A 17473-nucleotide genomic window follows, 5' to 3' on the forward strand; every position below is an offset into this window, starting at 1 on the left:
AAAGAAAAAGACACCCTGTTTAAAAAAGGCAAATGATGTGAATAGACACTTATCCAATGAATATTAAATGAGTAATAAGAATATGAAAAACTGTGCAATACCACTAATTATTAAGAAAGTGCAAATCACAGCTACAATAAGATACCCCCTTACTTCCACTAGGATCACTGCAATCAAAATGGCAAATAACAAATTCCAGTGATGATGCAGAAAAACAGGTGAAACAAGCCAGTCACAGAAGACTACAACTCTAATACAGTGTTCCATTGCTATGGACTATCCAGAATAGACAAAAATCATAGAGACAGAAAAGGGAGTAGTGGTAACCAGGGGCTGGAGGGAGCTGATAATGCAGAGTGACTATGAATGAACAGGGGAGTTTTGTTTTGGCATGAGGAAAATGTTCTAAAATTGCTTGTGATGATGACTGCATACCTTTCTGAACACACTACAAACCTCTCAATAGTACACTTTGAAGGATGAGTATTCTGGTATATGACTTTATATCTTAATAAAGCTGTTATTAAAAGATAACTAAACTAAAATAACATAATTTTGGGAAGCACACATTTAGAAAGCAAAAACTATTAAGAAGGTGAAGAAGTAGTTACCATAAAGACAAGATAATGATCTCACTGAAGCAGGAAGGCATGTGATTGGCAATGGCACATAGATGACTTCTATGAAGCTAAAACAGATCACCTCACCAGAGTTGTACTTACACAGCTATTTCTCTCTCCCCTTCTCCCTCCTTTCCTATTTATCTTTTTCAGTAAAATGCATACAACATTAAACAACCATCTTAACATTTTTAAGTGTACAGTTCATTGGCATTAAGTTCATTCATACTGTTGTGCAACCATCATCAATATCCACTTCCAGAACTTTTCATCCCAAAATGAAAGTCTGCTCCCATCAGACAAGAACTCAGCATTCCTCTATTACTCCACCCCAGGTCACATCTATTCTGCATGCCTCTGCATGTCTCCTATTTGTGGAATTTCATATATGTGAAATCACACGATGTTTGCCCTTTTGTGTCTGGCTTAACTGTTTTCATTCCACTAATTCACTGAATAGCACATTTATGTTTTATGCATATTTTGTGACTGTGTTAGGAGTCAAAATTAAAAACTTCAGAAAATAAAGGCGTGATACAAATTAGAATAGAATGTCTCTACACTGTTTCAAAGAATTTCACTGTAAAACAGAAAAGGAGAAACTAGATGGTGACTGGAAGGTGCTGTGGGCTGAGAGGGATGGTTTTATAAAGGTGAGAAATTACAGCAAATAGTAAGACTGGATCCAGCAGACAAACAGATGCCCAAGATGTAAAAGAGAGAAGGGAGAAAGGTAAGAGTGAATGAAGTCCATGAGAAATTAAAGGGAAGGACACCCCACACACAAGTAAAAGGATTGGTCTTAGACGGGAGCAAGGACAATTTATTCACAATAGTGGGGGGAGCATTTAGATACAGGTGGTGGACTCAGCTAATGTTCATATGTGGAGGCATCCTTTTGATTGCTTCTATTAATATTTTTCTCAGTGAAATATGAGGCCAGAAGAAATTAGGAGAGTGAACTGAACAGCAAAACATAGAAAGAAGTACATTTTGAGATCAGGTCTGTGCCAACATGGTTTTTGTGGGTTTTTCTGAAGACATTTACAGATATTCAGGGCAGGCACGAAGCCAAGTAGAAGCACAGAAGATACAGCAAATGAGACACCACAGCAACCATACCTGGGAGCTATTTATTCATTCAATAATTCTTGTTCGTCTACTCTTGGACATGCATTCTTCTAGATCTAGGAGAGTGTATAAGGAGGAACAAACAGAAGTGGCCACTGAACACATGGAAGTCATATACGAACACAGGGGAGACTTCAGGATTCCTAGTCTTTGACAGCAGAGAAGGCGATGGCACCCCACTCCAGTACTCTTGCCTGGAAAATCCCATGGATGGAGGAACCTGGTAGGCTGCAGTCCATGGGGTCGCAAAGAGGCGGACAAGACTAAGTGACTTCACTTTCACTTTCATGAAATGGAGAAGGAAATGGTAACCCACTCCAGTGTTCTTGCCTGGAAAATCCCAGGGATGGCGGAGCCTGGAGGGCTGCGTCTATGGGGTCGCACAGAGTCAGACACGACTGAAGCGACTTAGCAGCAGCAGCAGCAGTCTTCGACAGGCATAGTCTTAAGACACTGCTATGCCAGGACCAGCCCAAGAATGGTAATAGGTCTGGAGATACTTACCACCAAGGTTCCCATGATAACTGCACAACGGGGAGACTGCTCTGCTGGCATCTCTCATACACACTTTTAGTGTCATAAATACACACTGTGTTAGAAACACAACTTGAGAAACTGAATGCTGATGATGTTTTCTTAAAAGTAGGGAATGTCATTTGTCCCACGGGTGACCAGCACACTGGGGTTTATCTATCTGGGGGCACAAGGCAGGTACCACACTGGCTTTATCTAACAGATTGGTCTGTTGTGCATCGCATCTATAATGCCATGTTACATCTAGTTACAATCTCCATGTGATACAGAACAAGAGCTTTAGAAGAGAGGAAACGGGCAATGGAGCGTGCCCACTGAAGACGTCCAAGCCTCCTGGTCTAGAACATTAGGAGTCAGCTGAGCAACGGACGATGGGAGAGTGGGGGAGGGGTGTTCCTTGTGGTACAGTTGAGGAAGGCATGGAGGTTTTGTTTCCTTTCTCAAGGTACAGTCTTGCATTTTAGAGTCTGCAGTCCCTCTTCATGATTACAGCTCTTCCTAACGTCAGGAAGACCTTAACCACTGGAGTTGAGGGTGTGGAGGGAAGTCACAGAGAAAAGACTATTTGAAGCATAACAGAGAGATCCAAAAGACTAGAAAGGACACAGCCAGAGGCTGACCTCTGAGAGGCAGGCAAGAGCCACCCTTCGTGCAGCCAGCATAGATCTGAAGTGAGTACCTGTGACAGAGGGTCTGTGTGTCAGGGAGAGCTGCTGCTGCTGCTGGACACAAGCCCTGCATCATCAACTGATTCACTAGGGCCATGTCAGTGGCAGCATCTGTGAGAGACTCTGCCTCTGTACTGCCTTCTCTATGGAAAAGGCAACTGGCTATGTCTGAGGCTATCAGAGTGCTTCAAACTTGGGCTCCTCACATGAAGGGCTTGAGGCTGGCCCTGGTGCCAGGACTTTCATGTGCCAGGTTGGGGATCCTGTTGTTCTTGGTACTGATTTCTCTGCCAAGCCTGTACTGTGACCTGGGCTCACCATATCACTCTTCCTATGAAGTAGTCATTCCCAAGAGTCTGACAGTGGAAGGAAGGGAAGACCAAGTGGAAAAGCTCTCCTATGTGCTATTTATGCAGGGCCAGAGGCAGCTGATTCACCTGACGCTGAAGACAGACTACTTTGTGGATAACTTCCCGGTCTTCAGCTACCACGATGGCATCCTGGGGCAAGAAATGCCTCTCATCTCGCGGGACTGTCACTACGAAGGCTACATAGAAGGAGTCCCAGGTTCTTTTGTTTCTGTCAACACCTGTTCAGGCCTCAGGGGCCTCCTGATTAAGGAGGGAAAATCCTATGGCCTTGAGCCCGTGCACTCTTCCAAACGGTTTGAACACCTGTTGTACGCCATGGCCCACGAAGCTCGAGTCTCCTGTGGCGTCACGTCCAAAGACAGCCAAGTGGCGTCCACCAGCCGGCGACCAGAGAGCGGCAAGCCTCACAGCTGGCAGGTGCCATCCGACTTGTGGTCACATACCAAGTACGTGGAGATGTTTGTCGTGGTCAACAACCAGCGGTTCCAAATGTGGGGCAGTGACGTCAATCAGACAGTCCAGAGAGTAATGGACATCATCGCTCTGGCCAACAGCTTCACAAGGGGAATAAACACAGAGGTGGTGCTGGCTGGAATGGAGATTTGGACGGAGGGGGACCTCACAGAGGTCCCCGTGGACCTGCAAGTTGCACTCAGGAATTTCAACAGCTGGAGACAAGAGAAGCTCTTCCATCGTGTGAAGCATGATGTTGCCCACATGATCGTGGGACAGCATCCTAGAGAGGATACGGGGCAGGCATTTCTCAGTGGTGCCTGCTCCAGTGATTTTGCGGCAGCCGTGGAATCCTTCCACCACGAGGATGTCCTCCTGTTTGCAGCGCTCATGGTCCATGAGCTCGGACACAACTTGGGTATTCGGCACGACCATCCGGCCTGCATGTGTAAAGACCGGCCCTTCTGCCTCATGCGTGAAAACATCACTAAAGAAAGTGGCTTCAGCAACTGCAGCTCTGACTTCTTCCACCGGTTCCTCTGGGAACACAAGGGGGCCTGCCTGTTCAACAAGCCTGGGCACAAAGGCCGCCGACGGAGGGATTCCACCTGTGGCAATGCCATTGTAGAAGGAGATGAGCAGTGTGACTGTGGTAATGCTTGTGAGGTTGACAAATGTTGTGATGACACATGTAGACTGAAGTCGACTGCACTGTGTAATCCTGGACCCTGCTGTAATGCCACATGCCAGTATGAACGAACTGGACGTAGCTGCCGTCCTGCTTCAGGAGAATGTGACCTTCCAGAATTTTGTCTTGGTACCTCTGGGGAGTGTCCCCAGGATACCTACAAGCTAGATGGTTCAGAATGTATGGGTGGTTACTATTGTGTTGACGGGGTATGCATGTCTTCTGATGCTCAGTGTTCTGAAATTTTTGGGTTTCCTGCAAAAGCTGCTTCTGAACAATGTTTTCAGTCATTTAATGGTAAAGGGAACAGATTTGGAAACTGTGGTATTCCCAGTGACAGTGTCTCAGAATATACTAAATGTCAAAACGAGGATGTATTTTGTGGGAAAATGATATGTACAAATGTTCAAGAGCTACCAGAGACCCAAGTCAATTATACATTGTTGCAGGCTCATTATAAAGATGACTATTGCTGGTCCATGGATAAGTATAGTGTTCAGGATGTCCCTGATTCTGGAGATACAAAGAAGGGCAATCTTTGTGCCCCAGGGAAAGTCTGCATAGACTTTGTCTGCTTAGATGTCAGTGTTCTTGGGTACGACTGTGATACAAAGGTACAGTGTAACGCGAAAGGAGTTTGCAACAATAAGAAGAACTGCCATTGCGATGATGGTTTTTCCCCTCCTGACTGCAAAAACCCAGGACCTGGTGGTAGTGTGGATAGTGGCTACCCTGGTTTAGATAATCCCGAGCCGGGGGAAGGTGGAGAAGAAAATGCTACCTCTGAGACACATGAAGCTTCCAAAAACATCTTAGACATAATAATCCCATTAGCTGCAATACTTTGTATAGCATTATTACTACTTATAATTTTTTGTGTCTGCACGTTTTGTAAAGAGGACCAAGGAGCAGCTGCTGAATCAAAAGAGGAACCAGCTGCCCCAGAAGAGGAGCCTCCAGAAGAGGAGGCTGAGGAGGAAGAGGTGGAAGAGGAAGAAGAGGAAGAAGAGGAAGAAGAGGAAGAATCAGAGCCATAAGACAAGCAATGGGAGAAAGAAGCCTAATACGTCAAACACCTCAAGCTCTGAGTGGGAATGACAGGCTCACTGAAGCAAAGGTGAAGTGGGAATTGATAACTCAGTGGCTCTGACTACGATTATATACTCTATAAAAATATACTACTACTAGGAGGAGGGATTCTGTCAGTTTTATCACCTTAGTCATTAAGATTTTATGGTTTTAATTATACATTAAATAACTTACTGCTTTTCCACATTTAAATTTGAACTCTTCACATGTGTCTATTGACATCAACATCCTTGTCTTGGGCTAATTTTTCCAGGTACCAGAATCTTTTTCAGGAAATTCCATCTTTCATCTAAGTTGTTTAACATATACCACTATTTGTACCTGCATTTACTATTATCACTTGGATTTTCAAGCAACAGCTACCTACTATATGAGAGCAACTATTTATGTGACTCATTGTTCTAATTTGGCCTTTTATAAATGTTCATTCAAGAAATGAGTTTTTTAAAACAAAAAATAAAACCCTGTTCAGATTAGATATCTCTTCAGATTCCATGTGGTATATTTATTGAGTCTATTTTCTTCTGGGACTCTAGGTGGACTATATCCAGTAAGTCAGAAGACCCCAATTATACCCGCGTTCCCCATCCTGAACCCTCCTCCCTCCGACAGGGAACACGGGTATACCTGTGGCGGATTCATTTCGATATTTGGCAAAACTAATACAATATTGTAAAGTTTAAAAATAAAATAAAATTAAAATAAAAAAAAAGAAGACCCCAATTAACCCAGGGTCAAGGGGCTAGTGTTTCAGTCATTTAACTTTTCAATTCTGGCAGATGTTGGTGAGTATGCTCAGTTGTGTCCAACTCTTTGTGACCTCATGCACTGTAATCCACCACCCCTCTGTCCATGTAATTCTCTAGGCAAGAATACTGGAGTAGGTTGCCGTTTCCTACTCCAGGGCATCTTCCCCACCTAGGAATCAAATCCGTGTCTCCTCTGTCTCCTGCATTGGCAGGTGGATTCTTTACCACTGCACCACCTGGGAAGATGTTTTAACACTGATATATTACATACTCAATTTATTATTTCCCAGGATCTCCAGGTCCTTTCTATAGCCATACTCCCCACTTTTTTTGTTGTTTCCATTTTTTATTCCTTTTCTTTAACTCTTTATTACAAGGATCACTCTTATAGAAGTATATGTGGACTTAAAGTGAAAAAATCAAATGTATCCAAGAATAAAAAACACAGTTTCTTTTCCCATCCAGTTTTTATTCTTTAGTTTTTTTTTTTTTTGACTGCACTTAGCAGCATATGGGATTTTAGTTCCCTGATCACTGACTGAATGCTTGAACCCACGTCCCTTGCATCTGAAGTACCAAGTCTTAGTCACTGAATTACCACCGAAGTCCCTACCCATACTCCCTTTTTAATAAAAGTATTTCTTTTTCTCCTTGCTGTTGTTCAGTCAATCAGCCGTGTCTCTTTATGACCCAAGGGGCTACAGCACGCCAGGCTTCCCTGTCCTTCACCATCTCCTGGAGTTAGCTCAAATTCATGTCTGCTGAGTCAGTGATGCCATCCAACCATCTCATCCTCTGTTGTCCCCTTCTCCTCCTGCCTTCAATCTTTCCCAGCATCAGGGTCTTTTCTAATAAGTCAGTTCTTCACATCAGGTGGCCAAAGCACTGGAGCTTCAGCTTCAGCTTCAGCATCAGTCCTTGCAGTGAATATTCAGGGTTGATTTCCTTTAGGATTGACTGGTTTGGTTTCCTTGCAGTCCAAGGGACTCTGAAGAGCCTTCTCCAACACCACAGTTCAATTCTTTGGCACTTTGCCTTTTTTATTGTCCAGCTCACACATCTGTACATAACTACTGGAAAAACCACAGCTTTGACTATATGGATCTTTGAAGGCAAAGTAGTGTCTCTGCTTTTTAATATGCTGTCTAGGTTTGTCACTGCTTTCCTTCCAAGGAGCCAGTGTTTTTAATTTCATGGCTACAGTCACCGTCTGCAGTGATTTTGGAGCCCAAGAAAATAAAGTTTGTCACTGTTTCCATTGTTTCCCCATCTATTTGCCATGAAATGATGGAACTGGATGCATGATCTTTTTTTTTTTTTTTTTTGAATGTTGAGTTTTAAGCCAGCTTTTCACTCTCCTCTTTCACCTTCTTCAAGAGGCTCTTTAATTCCTCACTTTCTGCCATAAGGGTGGTTTCATCTGCATATTTGAGGTTATTGATATATTTCCTGGCAATCTTGATTTCAGCTTGTGTTTCTACCAGCTCGGCATTTCACGTGATATACTCTGCATATAAGTTAAATAAGCAGGGTGACACTACACAGCCCTGACATGCTCCTCTCCCAATTTTGAACCAGTTCATTATTCCACGTCTGGTTCTAACTGTTGCTACTTGACCTGCATACAGGTTTCACAGGAGGCTGGTAAGGTGGTCTAGTATTCCCATCTCTTTAAGAATTTTTCACTGTTTGTTGTTACCTACGCAGTCAAAGGCTTTAGCATAGTAAATGACGCAGAAGTAGATTCTGTTCTGGAATTCTCTAGTTTTCTCTACGCTCCCAACAAATGTTGGCAATTTGATCTCTGGTTCCTCTGCCTTTTCTAAATCCAGCTTGAACATCTGGAAGCTCTTGGTTCACATTCTGTTGAAGCCTAGCTTGTAGGATTTTGAGCATTACTTTACTAGCACGTGAAATGAGTGCATTTGTGCGGTAGTTTGAACATTCTTTGACCGCCTTTCTTTGGGATTGGAATGAAAACTGACCTTTTCCAGTTCTGCGGCCACTGCTGAGTTTACCAAATTTGCTGGCATACTGAGTGCAGCACTTTCACAGCATCATCTTTTAGGATCTGAAGTGGCTCAGTTGGAATTCCATCACCTCCACTAGCTTTGTTCGTCATGATGCTTCTGAAGGCCCACTTGACTTCACACTCCAGGATGTCTGGCTCTAGGTGAGTGATCATGCCATCGAGGTCATCTGGGGTATTAAGACCTCTTTTTGTACAGTTCTTCTGTGTATTCTTAACACCTCTTCTTAATATTTCTGCTTCTGTTAGGTCCATAATGTTTCTGTCCTTTATTGTGCCCATCTTGCATGAAATCTTCCTTTGGTATCTCTAATTTTCTTGAAAAGATCTCTAGTCTTTCCCATTCTATTGTTTTCCTCTATTTCTTTGCATTGATTACTGAGGAAGGCTTTCTTATCTCTCCTTGCTGTTCTTTGGAACTCTGCATTCAGATAGGTATTCCTTTCCTTTTCTCCTTTGCCTTTAGCTTCTCTTCTTTTCTCAGCTATTTGCAAGGCCTCCTCAGACAACCATTTTGCCTTTTTGCATTTCTTTTCTTGGGGCTGGTCTTGATCACTGCCTCCTGTACAATGTCATGTCTTGATCACAGCCTCCTGTACAATGTCATGAACCTCTGACCATAGTTCTTCAGGTACTCTATCAGATCTAATCCCTGACTCTATTTGTCACTTCCACTGCATAGTTGTAAGGGATTTGATTTAGGTCATACCTGAATGGCCTAGTGGTTTTCCCTACATTCTTCAATTTAAGCCTGATTTTCTCAATAAGGAGTTTATGATCTGAGCCACAGTCAGCTCCTGGTCTTGTTTTTGCAAACTGTATAGAGCTTCTCCATCACTGGCTGCAAAGAATATAATCAATCTAATAGTAATATTGACCATCTGGTGATGCCCACGTGCAGAGTCATCTCTTGTGTTGTTGGAAGCGGGTGTTTGCTATGACCAACACGTTCTCTCGGCAAAACTCTAATAGCCTTTGTCCTGCTTCATTTTGTACTCCAAGGCCAAACTTACCTGTTACTCCAGGTATCTCCTGACTTCCTACTTTTGCATTCCATTTCCCTATAATGAAAAGGACATCTTTTTTTGGTGTTAGTTCTCGAAGGTCTTGTAGTCTTTATAGAACAATTTAACTTCTGCTTCTTTGGCATTAGTGGTTGGGGCATAGACTTGGATTACTGTGATATTGAGTGGTATGCCTTGGAAATGAACTGAGATTATTCTGTTGTTTTTGAGATTGCACTCAAGGACTGCATTTCAGACTGTCTTGTTGACTATGAGGGCTATTCCATTCTTCTAAGGGATTCTTGTCCAAGTAGTAGATATAATGGTCATCTGAATTAAATTTGCCCATTTCTGTCCATTTTAGTTCAGATTCCTAAAATGTCGATGTTCTCTCTTGCCATCTCCTGTTTGACCACTTCCAATTTACCTTAATTCATGAACCTAACATTCCAGGTTCCTATGAAACACTGTTTTTTATAGCATGAGATTTTACTTTCACCACCAGACACATCCACTACTGGGCGCTGTTTCCACTTTGCCTCAGGCTCTTCATTTCTTCTGGAGCTATTTCTCTGCTCTTCTCCAGTAAGCATATTGGATACCTACTGACCTGAGGGGTTCATCTTTCAGTGTCATATTTTTTGCCTCTTTATACTGTTCATGGGGTTCTCAAGCCAAGAGTGCTGAAGTGGTTTCAATTCCTTTCTCAAATGGATCACATTTTATCAGAACTCTCCACCATGACCTCTCCATCTTGGGTGGCCCTTTTCCCCCTGTATTGTGCTATGCTTAGTCGCTCAGTCATGTCCAACATTTTGTGACCCCGTGGACTGTAGCCCGCCTGGCTCCTCTGTCCATGCGGATTCTCCAGGCAAGAATACTGGTGTGGGTTAACATGCCCTCCTCCAGGGGATCTTCCCAACCCAGGGATTGAACCCATGTTTTCCACATTGCAGTGGATTCTTGACCATCTGAGCCACCATGGAAGCCTAAGAATACTGGAGTGGGTAGCATATCCCTTCTCCAGGGAATCTTTCCAACCCAGGAATCGAACTACAGTCTCCTGAATTACAGGTAGATTCTTTACCAGCTGAGCTACCAGGAAAGGCCCCCTTTTCTCCTAGAGAATGTTTAATTCCCTTCTTTTAATATTCCTTGGATGAATTTCATACCTTCAGATGTGTCATGTCTGATGAACATTACCTAGTTATAAAAGTGCATTTATACTTATTTTATATAGTACAGAGGCCTCTACCACAGTGCTTAGTACATGTATTAAACTAAAATTTTGTCTTTTCTATTTTTCCTTTTTTCTTTATTGAAACAACTTGTTGGCTGACATCATAAGGAATTTCTACAATTACAAGTAATAGCTTTAGATCTACTAGATACTTCTCTGTGAAGAAAGCACAAAGCAAGTATAATATTAACACTATTCATTCTGTGCCAAGAACTGTGTTAAACATACTATATTCATTGTCTTAATTTAATCCTCCTAACCACCCTATGAAACCTCCATCTTTCATGAGGAAACAGACCAAGGAGAATTTTCTCTAGAGATAGTAAGTAGTGGTATTTGCATATTTTCCAAAGTGTGACTCAATGTACAATTTCCAATACTTCCTGAACCTCTTCCTTCAGTAAAAAGTAACAGGGAAGACCTTCAAAATGTCCTTAACTAACTTCTACTACATATGAATCCACAAATTGTGTAGTCATTATTGATGAAAATGTCTTTCCTCATATTATATCCATTATGGTGTGGCAGATTACCATCTTATTCAATGCTGTGGGCCCAGCATATTGTACATGCTTAATAAGTGTTTACCAAGTGAAGGATTTAATCTTAAAATATAGGGCCAAATTCATTCTTGGGCCAGGATGCCTCTTAACACTCCCTAACACAACCAAAATCTTGCTCAGATTTAATACTGCTAAATTACTTACAGACAGACAAATAAGACATTAAAAGTTTATAAAACCCCACACTTCAATCAAAGATAGACTATGGTAGGGGTGTACTCAGATGCTCAGTCATCTCTGACTCTTTGTGCCTCCATGGACTGTATAGCCTACCAGGCTCCTCTGTCCATAGCATTCTTTTGGCAAGAATACTGGAGTAGGCTGCCATTTCCTCCTCCAGGAGATCTTCCAAACCCAGGGATAATATTTGTATATTTTGTGAAATGATCACCATAAGAAATCTAGTTAATATTCATTACCACACATCATTACAATTTTCTTATGTTGAGAACTTTTAAGATCTACTCTTAGCAACTTTTGGAGAAGGAAATGACAACCCACTTCAGTATTCTTTCCTGGAGAATCCCATGGACAGAGGAGCCTGGTGGGCTAAAGTCCACAGGGTTACAAGAGTCAGACATGACTTTAGCAACTAAACCACCACCAACACCTGAGCAACTTTCAAATACACAATATAGTAGTACTAACCATAGTTACCATGATGTAAATTATATTCCCAGGACATTTTAACTGGAAGTTTGCCCCTTTTGACCACCTTCATCCATTTCACCAAGCCCCCACACCCCGCCCCTGGCAACCACTGATTTGTTCTCTATGAGTTCAACTTTTTGTTTTGTTTCTTTTAGAAATGTTGTTGTTGTTCAGACGCTACATTGTGTCCGACTCTTTCTGACCCCATGGACTGTAGCACACCAGGCCTCCCTGTCCCTCACCATCTTCTGGCGTTTGCTCAAGTTCATGTCCATTGAATTGGTTGGTAATGCTATCTAACCACCTCGTCCTCTGTCACCTCCTTCTCCTGCCCTCAATCTTTCCCAGTATCAGGGTCTTTTTCAATGAGTTGGCACCTTGCATCAGGTGGCCAAAGTATTGGAGCTTAAGCTTCAGCATCAGTCCTTCCAATGAGTATTCAGGGTTACTTTCCTTTAGGATTGACTGGTTTGATCTCCTTGCTGTCCAAGGGACTCTCAAGACTCTTCTCCAGCATCACAACTGTAAAGTATCAATTGTTCAGCACTTAGCTTTCTTTATGGTCCAACTTTCACATCTGTACATGACTACTGGAGAGACCACATAGCTTTGACTATGTCAGACCTTTGTCAGCAAAGTGATGTCTTTGAAATATATATAAGTGAGACAATAAGGTATTTGCCTTTCTTTTGTAACTTATTAGCATAATGCCTTCAAAGTCCATCTATGTTGTCACAAACAGCAAGAGTTCCTTCTTTTTATGGCTGAGTAACATTGTGCGTGTGTATGTGTGTGTGTAACATATTTTTTTAAATTTAGCTGTGTTGGGTCTTAGTTGCAGCACACAGGATCTAGTTCCCTCACCGGGGATTGAAGCCGGGCCCCTTACATTGGGAACATGGAGTCTTTTTTTTTTTTTTTGGAAGTTGTGATGACAACTAGTATCTTAGTCACATGAAAAAGTTTATCTACTAAATGATGCAGGAAGAAACAACAGGCTTGTGCCACGTGGTGGCATCTAACAGACACCAGCAGGTGTTCCTGTCTTGTTGCTGGGTAGTCATTGTTTCACATTTTAGTTCACTGGCCACGGACACCTGTGTTTTTGCATGTATTGCTCAGGCCACAAAAATCTCCATTAGAACGTTTGAGTTCCGAGGAGTGGTTAACTCCAAATTAGCCCACATACTGCCCTTTTACCTCTGTGGCAGGAACTAGTCTTTTAAGTGTTTCAGATACTATAGATATAAGATTCATGATGTAGGGTTCCTGCTCCTTGGAGTTCACCAAGGTTGGGTGTCTTCTCACTGGAGGTTTGTCGTTTCCAAATCAAGCATTATAGCTACAGTTGATTGAGCATAGACCATGTGGCAGGCACTGTTCTAAGCACTTTCATATTTTATCTCGCCATTTCCACAATAGTCCTATGAGGTACCCACTGTCATTGGCCCCACTCTCCCCATGAAGAATCTGAGGGGTTAAGCAATTTGCCTAAGGTCACATGGTAGGTAAGAAGGGTATACAGGTGTCTGAGCAGGTCTGTCTGAAGCTAAAGTCAAGTATTCTCAACAACTGTGTTTCACAGCAGAAGGTAGAATTGCTGGCCTTTGTGAGCAATGTGAGTATAACGTGGAAATGCAAATCACTGCTGTGGTGCATCTCTGGGCCCTAAGCTCTGGGTTGGACTAGTTCAGGGCCTCTACTGGAGATTCAGGTCAACTTTCAAAGTGAGCTTGAAAGGAACAAGGAGAAGTAGAGGGAGAAGTGGGGAGGAAAGAAAGAGAGGGAGAAATTTGCAGCCTTCATTAAGCATACTCTAGTGGCATTAGAGTATGCTTATGCCACTAGAGTATGCTTAATGAAGGCTGCAAATTTCTCCCTCCCTTTCTTTCCTCTCCCCCTCTACTCTAGTGGCATTAGGAGAAGGCAATGGCACCCCACTCCAGTACTCCTGCCTGGAAAATCCCATGGACGGAGGAGCCTGGTAGGCTGCAGTCCATGGGGTCGCTGAGGGTTGGACACAACTGAGCGACTTCACTTTCATTTTTCACTTTTATGCATTGGAGAAGGAAATGGCAACCCACTCCAGTGTTCTTGCCTGGAGAATCCCAGGGACGGGGGAGCCTGGTGGGCTGCCGTCTATGGGGTCACACAGAGTCGGACACAACTGAAATGACTTAGCAGCAGCAGCAGCAGTGGCCTTAAGGCACGCTCCTTTTTCTGTTTCAGCTAAATGGTGGCCCCCTTATGATGAAAGAATCCCCAAATCGCCCATTTGGAAGAAGCTGAATATTTTATATTGAATAATTTTATACTGAATAATTTATATATATACAGAAATGATTTTATAGACCTGTTTCCTCATTACCGTTGATGAGGCTTTGGGTTGCAGAGGGGAATGCAGAGTCTGAACCAATGGACCACCAGAGAAGTCCTGTATAACATTTTCTAATTCATTCATCCACTGATAGATGACACCTAAATTTCTTCTATGTCTTGGCAATTGTAAACAATGCTGCAATGAACATGGTGGTGCAGATATCTTTCTTTGTTGGCATTTTGTTTCCTTTGGATAAATGTCCAGAAGTGGACTGCTGGATCATACGGTAGTTTTACTTTTAACTTTTGAGGAACCTCCATAATGCTTGCCATAGTGGCTGCACCAGTTGCATAGCCATCAACAGTGTTCCTTTTTTTCCACATCCTCGCCAAAACTTATTTATTGTCATTTTGATAACAAGTGTGAAGTGATATCTCATTGTGGTTTTGATTTGCATTTCTGAGGAGATTAGTGATGCTGAGCACCTTTTCACGGACCTGTTGGCCATCTTTATGTCTTCTTTGGAAAAATGTCTATTCAGATCCTCTGTCCATTTTTAAATTGGATTTTTTTTTTGTTACATTCATCAGAGAAGATAAACAAACATGACAGACATTTTTGCTAAATTCACTGCAGATGGTGACTGCAGCCATGAAATTAAAAGATGCTTGCTCCTTGGAAGAAAAGTTATTATCAACCTAGACAGCATATTAAAAAGCATAGACATTACTTTGCCAACAAAGGTCCGTCTAGTCAAAGCTATGGTTTTTCCAGTAGTCATGTATGGATGTGAGAGTTGGACTATAAAGAAAGCTGAATACCAAAGAGTTGATGCTTTTGAACTGTGGTGTTGGAGAAGACTCTTGAGAGTTCCTAGGACTGCAAGGAGATCCAACCAGTCCATCCTAAAGGAAATCAGTCCTGAATATTCATTGGAAGGACTGATGCTGAAGCTGAAACTCCAATACTTTGGCCACGTGATGTGAAGAACTGACTTATTTGAAAAGACCCGGATGCTGGGAAAGACTGAAGGCGGGAGGAGAAGTGGACGACAGAGGAGGAGATGGTTGGATGGGATCACCAACTCAATGGACATGAGTTTGAGTAAGCTCCAGGAGTTGTTGATGGACAGGGAGGCCTGGCGTGCTGCAGTCCATAGAGTCACAAAGAGTCGGCAACACGACTGAGCAACTGAACTGAACGTAACAGTATTGATGAATCTTGAAAATATTATGCTAAGTGAAAAGAGCCAGTCAGAAAAGGACACAAATTGTATGATTCCATCTATATTAAATGCCTAGAATAGACAAATTCATAGGAAAAGCTGAGGTGGAAGAAGCTGAGGCAGAGAGCGGGTAATTAGGTACAATACTAAGTACTTTGGTCACACGTACTGTAGTCATAAGTACAACTGGCGCAAAAACATTTGGAAATAAACATAACCTTGTACTTGGTGGAAACAGATACATAAGGAAAGTAGGTATTAAAGTACAGCCTACTTCCTTTTCCGGTAAGCGGCCTGAGGTGATCCCTAAAAATGGTGCGCTATTCACTTGACCCAGAAAATCCCACAAAATCATGCAAATCAAGAGGTTCAAATCTTCGTGTTCACTTTAAGAACACTCATGAAACTGCCCAGGCCATAAAGGGTATGCATATCCGAAAAGCCACCAAGTATCTGAAGGATGACACTTTAAAGAAGCAGTGTGTGCCATTCCGTCATTACAACGGTGTAGTTGGTATGTGTGCACAGGCCAAACAGTGGGGCTGGATGCAGGGTCGGAGGCCCAAAAAGAGTGCTGAATTTTCACTACACACGCTCAAAAATGCAGAGAGTCATGCTGAACTTAAGGGCTTAGATGTAGACTCTCTGGTCATTGAGCACATCCAAGTGAACAAAGCCCCCAAGATGCAGCGCAGGACTTAGAGAGCTCACGGTCGGATCAACCCCTACATGAGCTCTCCCTGCCACATTGAGATGATCCTTACTGAAAAAGAGCAGATTGTTCCTAAACCAGAAGAGGAGGTTGCACAGAAGAAAAAGATCCCAGAAGAAACTGAAGAAACAAAACTTATGGCCCGGGAATAAATGCTGCAAAAAATAAATGCAAATAAAAGTAAAAAAAAAAAATTAAAAAAAAATAAAGTACAGCGTACTAATGCTAAATGTCCAGTGAGTTGTGATTATCACTGTGTTTTACAGAAAGAATGGAGAACATCAGTTAATGAAATGAACAGGTAAGTAAAAGGTAAGAGGACTTCCAATATATACCAAAATGTTAATGCTAAATGATTATGTCAGGCATTATAGGATACTTCGAAACAATTACAGGTAGTCTCATTCAAAACTTATAATGTCAATCAGGCTGCAGTTTAAATATGTGTCTTGAAAAGACAGTCTCTTCAGCAAGTGCTATTGGGAAAGCTGAACAGTGCATGTAAATCAATGAAGTTAGAACCCACCATGACACTATAACCAAAAGTAAACTCAAAATGGCTTAAAGACTTAAATATCACACTTGACACCATAAAACTCCTAGAAGAGAACATAGGCAAAACATTCTCTGACTAAATCATAGCCACACTTAGGTCAGTCTCCCTAGGCAATAGAAATAAAAGCAAAAATAAACAAATGGGACCTAATCAAACTCAAAAGCTTTTGAACAGCAAAAGAAACCATGCACAAAATTAAAAAGACAACCTATGAACTGGGAGATAATATTCTTTAATGATGCAACTGACAAGGGCTTAATTTCCAAAATACATAAATAGCTCATATAATTCAATAACAAAAAACCAAACAACCCAATCAAGAAATGGGCAGAAATACTAAAGAAATGTTTCTCCAAAGAAGATATACAGATGTCCAACAGGCACACGGAAAGATGCTCAACATCACTGATTAGCAGACAAAGGAAAATCAACAAGGTACCACTTCATGTCAGTCAGAATGGCCATCATTAAAAAGTCTAAAAGTAATAAATGCTAGAGAGGGTGTGGAAAAAAGTGAACCCTCTCACAATGTTGGTGAGAATGTAAATTGGCACAGTCACAATGGAAAACAGCATGAAGCCTCCTTAAAAAACTAAAAATAGAGTTGTCATATGATCCAGAAATCCCACTCCTGGGCATATATCCAGACAAAATTCTAATTTAAAAAGACACATGCACTTCACTGTTCACAGCAGCATTATTTACAATAGCCAAGACATGGAAGCAACCTGTGTCCATTGATAGATGAATGGATAAAGAAGATATGAAATATACACACACACACAATACACACACACACACACACAATGGAATACTATTCAGCCATAAAAATAACATCATTTGCAGCAACTAGGATGGGCCTAGAGGTTA

At 42.0% G+C, this 17473-nt stretch overlaps 1 protein-coding gene and 1 pseudogene across 1 annotated transcript; both read left to right on the forward strand.

Moving 5' to 3' along the window:
• The first annotated feature begins 2205 nt into the window (after positions 1-2205).
• LOC113907446 (disintegrin and metalloproteinase domain-containing protein 1a-like) lies at positions 2206-6030 on the forward strand. The gene has a single exon (XM_027566607.1). It carries the CDS (start codon positions 3049-3051, stop codon positions 5500-5502), a length of 2454 nt encoding a protein of 817 aa, XP_027422408.1. The 5' UTR covers positions 2206-3048; the 3' UTR covers positions 5503-6030.
• A 9322-nt stretch (positions 6031-15352) lies between these two features.
• LOC113875107 lies at positions 15353-16241 on the forward strand (annotated as a pseudogene).
• The last annotated feature ends 1232 nt before the right edge of the window (positions 16242-17473 follow it).

This window comes from Bos indicus x Bos taurus, chromosome 17 (assembly GCF_003369695.1).
Source record: "Bos indicus x Bos taurus breed Angus x Brahman F1 hybrid chromosome 17, Bos_hybrid_MaternalHap_v2.0, whole genome shotgun sequence".
NCBI lineage: Eukaryota > Metazoa > Chordata > Mammalia > Artiodactyla > Bovidae > Bos > Bos indicus x Bos taurus.